The 6,259-nt window shown below is 66.0% G+C and overlaps 1 protein-coding gene across 1 annotated transcript in view; it reads left to right on the top strand.

Annotated features, from left to right (window-relative positions):
* Positions 1–6,022, top strand: part of LOC124605908 (mucin-19-like) — a 13,199-nt gene extending 7,177 nt beyond the window's left edge. The window contains exon 5 of the mRNA XM_047137860.1: positions 634–6,022. Within this exon, the coding sequence (XP_046993816.1) occupies positions 634–6,022 (5,389 nt within the window). The remainder of the gene's footprint in view (positions 1–633) is intronic.
* Positions 6,023–6,259: the final 237 nt, after the last annotated feature.

Genomic DNA, 6,259 nt, shown 5'->3' with positions numbered 1-6,259 from the left:
GAGTTTCACGGGAGTGTCACCGGGAGTGTCACCGGGAAGATGCACCGGGAGTGTCACCGGGAGTGTCACCGGGAGGTCACCGGGTAAGTGTCACCGGGATTGTCACCCCCCCCGGGAGTGTCACCGGGAGTGTCACCGGGAGTGTCACCGGGAGTGTCACCGGGGAGGTGTCACCGGGAGTGTCACCGGGAGTGTCACCGGGAGTGTCACCGGGAGTGTCACCGGAGTGTCACCGGGAGTGTCACCGGGAGTGTCACCGGGAGTGTCACCGGGAGTGTCACCGGGAGTGTCACCGGAGTGTCACCGGGAGTGTCACCGGGAGTGTCACCGGGAGTGTCACCGGGAGTGTCACCGGGAGTGTCACCGGGAGTGTCACCGGGAGTGTCACCGGGAGTGTCACCGGGAGTGTCACCGGGAGTGTCACCGGGAGTGTCACCGGAGTGTCACCGGGAGTGTCACCGGGAGTGTCACCGGGAGTGTCACCGGGAGTGTCACCGGGAGTGTCACCGGGAGTGTCACCGGGAGTGTCACCGGGAGTGTCACCGGGAGGTGTCACCGGGAGTGTCACCGGAGTGTCACCGGGAGTGTCACCGGGAGTGTCACCGGGAGTGTCACCGGGAGTGTCACCGGGAGGTGTCACCGGGAGTGTCACCGGGAGTGTCACCGGGAGTGTCACCGGGAGTGTCACCGGGAGTGTCACCGGGAGTGTCACCGGGGAGTGTCACCGGGAGTGTCACCGGGAGTGTCACCGGGAGTGTCACCGGGAGTGTCACCGGGAGTGTCACCGGGAGTGTCACCGGGAGTGTCACCGGGAGTGTCACCGGGAGTGTCACCGGGAGTGTCACCGGGAGTGTCACCGGGAGTGTCACCGGGAGTGTCACCGGAGTGCACCGGGAGTGTCACCGGGAGTGGCACGAGTGTCACCGGAGTGGTCACCGGGAGTGTCACCCCCGGAGTGTCACCGGGAGTGTCACCGGGAGTGTCACCGGGAGTGTCCACCGGGAGTGTCACCGGAGTGTCACCGGGAGTGTCACCGGAGTGTCACCGGGAGTGTCACCGGGAGTGTCACCGGGAGTGGTCACCGGGAGTGTCACCGGGAGTGTCACCGGGCGAGTGTCACCGGGAGTGTCACCGGGAGTGTCACCGGGAGTGTCACCGGGAGTGTCACCGGGAGTGTCACCGGGAGTGTCACCGGGAGTGTCCACCGGGAGTGTCACCGGGAGTGTCACCGGGAGTGTCACCGGGGAGTGTCACCGGGAGTGTCACCGGGAGTGTCACCGGGAGTGTCACCGGGAGTGTCACCGGGAGTGTCACCGGGGAGTGTCACCGGGAGTGTCACCGGGAGTGTCACCGGGGAGTGTCACCGGGAGTGTCACCGGGAGTGTCACCGGTGTCCGAGTGTCACGGGAGTGTCACCGGGAGTGTCACCGGGAGTGTCACCGGGAGTGTCACCGGGAGTGTCACCGGGAGTGTCACCGGGAGTGTCACCGGGAGTGTCACCGGGAGTGTCACCGGGAGTGTCACCGGAGTGTCACCGGGAGTGTCACCCGGGAGTGTCACCGGGAGTGTCACCGGAGGAGTGTCACCGGGAGTGTCACCGGGAGTCCGGAGTGTCACCGGGAGTGTCACCGGGAGTGTCACCGGGAGTGTCACCGGGAGTGTCACCGGGAGTGTCACCGGGAGTGTCACCGGGAGTGTCACCGGGAGTGTCACCGGGAGTGTCACCGGGAGTGTCACCGGGAGTGTCACCGGGAGTGTCACCGGGAGTGTCACCGGGAGTGGTCACCGGGGAGTGTCACCGGGAGTGTCACCGGGAGTGTCACCGGGAGTGTCACCGGGAGTGTCACCGGGAGTGTCACCGGGAGTGTCACCGGGAGTGTCACCGGGAGTGTCACCGGGGAGTGTCACCGGGAGTGTCACCGGGAGTGTCACCGGGAGTGTCACCGGGAGTGTCACCGGGAGTGTCACCGGGAGTGTCACCGGGAGTGTCACCGGGAGTGTCACCGGGAGTGTCACCGGGAGTGTCACCGGGAGTGTCACCGGAGTGTCACCCGGGAGTGTCACCGGGAGTGTCACCGGGAGTGTCACCGGGAGTGTCACCGGGAGTGTCACCGGGAGTGTCACCGGGGAGTGTCACCGGGAGTGTCACCGGGAGTGTCACCGGGAGTGTCACCGGGAGTGTCACCGGGAGTGTCACCGGGAGTGTCACCGGGGAGTGTCACCGGGAGTGTCACCGGGAGTGTCACCGGGAGTGTCACCGGGAGTGTCACCGGGAGTGTCACCGGGAGTGTCACCGGGAGTGTCACCGGGGAGTGTCACCGGGAGTGTCACCGGGAGTGTCACCGGGAGTGTCACCGGGAGTGTCACCGGGGAGTGTCACCGGGAGTGTCACCGGGAGTGTCACCGGGAGTGTCACCGGGAGTGTCACCGGGAGTGTCACCGGGAGTGTCACCGGGAGTGTCACCGGAGTGTCACCGGGAGTGTCACCGGGAGTGTCACCGGGAGTGTCACCGGGAGTGGTCACCGGGGAGTGTCACCGGGAGTGTCACCGGGAGTGTCACCGGGAGTGTCACCGGGAGTGTCACCGGGAGTGTCACCGGGAGTGTCACCGGGAGTGTCACCGGGAGTGTCACCGGGAGTGTCACCGGGAGTGTCACCGGGAGTGTCACCGGGAGTGTCACCGGGAGTGTCACCGGGAGTGTCACCCGGGAGTGTCACCGGGAGTGTCACCGGGAGTGTCACCGGGAGTGTCACCGGGAGTGTCACCGGGAGTGTCACCGGGAGTGTCACCGGGAGTGTCACCGGGAGTGTCACCGGGAGTGTCACCGGGAGTGTCACCGGGAGTGTCACCGGGAGTGTCACCGGGAGTGTCACCGGGAGTGTCACCGGGAGTGTCACCGGGAGTGTCACCGGGAGTGTCACCGGGAGTGTCACCGGGGTGTCACCGGGAGTGTCACCGGGAGTGTCACCGGGAGTGTCACCGGGAGTGTCACCGGGAGTGTCACCGGGAGTGTCACCGGGAGTGTCACCGGGAGTGTCACCGGGAGTGTCACCGGGAGTGTCACCGGGAGTGTCACCGGGAGTGTCACCGGGAGTGTCACCGGGAGTGTCACCGGGAGTGTCACCGGGAGTGTCACCGGGAGTGTCACCGGGAGTGTCACCGGGAGTGTCACCGGGAGTGTCACCGGGAGTGTCACCGGGAGTGTCACCGGGAGTGTCACCGGGAGTGTCACCGGGAGTGTCACCGGGAGTGTCACCGGGAGTGTCACCGGGAGTGTCACCGGGAGTGTCACCGGGAGTGTCACCGGGAGTGTCACCGGGAGTGTCACCGGGAGTGTCACCGGGAGTGTCACCGGGAGTGTCACCGGGAGTGTCACCGGGAGTGTCACCGGGAGTGTCACCGGGAGTGTCACCGGGAGTGTCACCGGGAGTGTCACCGGGAGTGTCACCGGGAGTGTCACCGGGAGTGTCACCGGGAGTGTCACCGGGAGTGTCACCGGGAGTGTCACCGGGAGTGTCACCGGGAGTGTCACCGGGAGTGTCACCGGGAGTGTCACCGGGAGTGTCACCGGGAGTGTCACCGGGAGTGTCACCGGGAGTGTCACCGGGAGTGTCACCGGGAGTGTCACCGGGAGTGTCACCGGGAGTGTCACCGGGAGTGTCACCGGGAGTGTCACCGGGAGTGTCACCGGGAGTGTCACCGGGAGTGTCACCGGGAGTGTCACCGGGAGTGTCACCGGGAGTGTCACCGGGAGTGTCACCGGGAGTGTCACCGGGAGTGTCACCGGGAGTGTCACCGGGAGTGTCACCGGGAGTGTCACCGGGAGTGTCACCGGGAGTGTCACCGGGAGTGTCACCGGGAGTGTCACCGGGAGTGTCACCGGGAGTGTCACCGGGAGTGTCACCGGGAGTGTCACCGGGAGTGTCACCGGGAGTGTCACCGGGAGTGTCACCGGGAGTGTCACCGGGAGTGTCACCGGGAGTGTCACCGGGAGTGTCACCGGGAGTGTCACCGGGAGTGTCACCGGGAGTGTCACCGGGAGTGTCACCGGGAGTGTCACCGGGAGTGTCACCGGGAGTGTCACCGGGAGTGTCACCGGGAGTGTCACCGGGAGTGTCACCGGGAGTGTCACCGGGAGTGTCACCGGGAGTGTCACCGGGAGTGTCACCGGGAGTGTCACCGGGAGTGTCACCGGGAGTGTCACCGGGAGTGTCACCGGGAGTGTCACCGGGAGTGTCACCGGGAGTGTCACCGGGAGTGTCACCGGGAGTGTCACCGGGAGTGTCACCGGGAGTGTCACCGGGAGTGTCACCGGGAGTGTCACCGGGAGTGTCACCGGGAGTGTCACCGGGAGTGTCACCGGGAGTGTCACCGGGAGTGTCACCGGGAGTGTCACCGGGAGTGTCACCGGGAGTGTCACCGGGAGTGTCACCGGGAGTGTCACCGGGAGTGTCACCGGGAGTGTCACCGGGAGTGTCACCGGGAGTGTCACCGGGAGTGTCACCGGGAGTGTCACCGGGAGTGTCACCGGGAGTGTCACCGGGAGTGTCACCGGGAGTGTCACCGGGAGTGTCACCGGGAGTGTCACCGGGAGTGTCACCGGGAGTGTCACCGGGAGTGTCACCGGGAGTGTCACCGGGAGTGTCACCGGGAGTGTCACCGGGAGTGTCACCGGGAGTGTCACCGGGAGTGTCACCGGGAGTGTCACCGGGAGTGTCACCGGGAGTGTCACCGGGAGTGTCACCGGGAGTGTCACCGGGAGTGTCACCGGGAGTGTCACCGGGAGTGTCACCGGGAGTGTCACCGGGAGTGTCACCGGGAGTGTCACCGGGAGTGTCACCGGGAGTGTCACCGGGAGTGTCACCGGGAGTGTCACCGGGAGTGTCACCGGGAGTGTCACCGGGAGTGTCACCGGGAGTGTCACCGGGAGTGTCACCGGGAGTGTCACCGGGAGTGTCACCGGGAGTGTCACCGGGAGTGTCACCGGGAGTGTCACCGGGAGTGTCACCGGGAGTGTCACCGGGAGTGTCACCGGGAGTGTCACCGGGAGTGTCACCGGGAGTGTCACCGGGAGTGTCACCGGGAGTGTCACCGGGAGTGTCACCGGGAGTGTCACCGGGAGTGTCACCGGGAGTGTCACCGGGAGTGTCACCGGGAGTGTCACCGGGAGTGTCACCGGGAGTGTCACCGGGAGTGTCACCGGGAGTGTCACCGGGAGTGTCACCGGGAGTGTCACCGGGAGTGTCACCGGGAGTGTCACCGGGAGTGTCACCGGGAGTGTCACCGGGAGTGTCACCGGGAGTGTCACCGGGAGTGTCACCGGGAGTGTCACCGGGAGTGTCACCGGGAGTGTCACCGGGAGTGTCACCGGGAGTGTCACCGGGAGTGTCACCGGGAGTGTCACCGGGAGTGTCACCGGGAGTGTCACCGGGAGTGTCACCGGGAGTGTCACCGGGAGTGTCACCGGGAGTGTCACCGGGAGTGTCACCGGGAGTGTCACCGGGAGTGTCACCGGGAGTGTCACCGGGAGTGTCACCGGGAGTGTCACCGGGAGTGTCACCGGGAGTGTCACCGGGAGTGTCACCGGGAGTGTCACCGGGAGTGTCACCGGGAGTGTCACCGGGAGTGTCACCGGGAGTGTCACCGGGAGTGTCACCGGGAGTGTCACCGGGAGTGTCACCGGGAGTGTCACCGGGAGTGTCACCGGGAGTGTCACCGGGAGTGTCACCGGGAGTGTCACCGGGAGTGTCACCGGGAGTGTCACCGGGAGTGTCACCGGGAGTGTCACCGGGAGTGTCACCGGGAGTGTCACCGGGAGTGTCACCGGGAGTGTCACCGGGAGCGTCACCGGGAGCGTCACCGGGAGCGTCACCGGGAGCGTCACCGGGAGCGTCACCGGGAGCGTCACCGGGAGCGTCACCGGGAGCGTCACCGGGAGCGTCACCGGGAGCGTCACCGGGAGCGTCACCGGGAGCGTCACCGGGAGCGTCACCGGGAGCGTCACCGGGAGCGTCACCTTGAAGTACACGCTATATCTCGATCTTCCGTAAAACTTTGCCAGTCTTGGGGATTTTGCGTTCTAATTTGTTGCAGACAGACTAAGTGTCTCTAGATATCGCCCAGCAATCAAAGTTTGTCTTCACAAAGCACTGAGGAGCACTTGGGAAACTGTCCCAAATTGCTACTACGCTTTTGGTTTGCACTAACGACACTGTTGTGTGTTTTCAAAGCCCTACACACAGTTTGTCACTTAGATTT

Source organism: Schistocerca americana, chromosome 3 (genome assembly GCF_021461395.2).
Source record: "Schistocerca americana isolate TAMUIC-IGC-003095 chromosome 3, iqSchAmer2.1, whole genome shotgun sequence".
NCBI classification, from domain to species: domain Eukaryota; kingdom Metazoa; phylum Arthropoda; class Insecta; order Orthoptera; family Acrididae; genus Schistocerca; species Schistocerca americana.
Note: the sequence above shows the minus strand (reverse complement) of the source record. Positions and strands in the feature narration are given on the sequence as shown.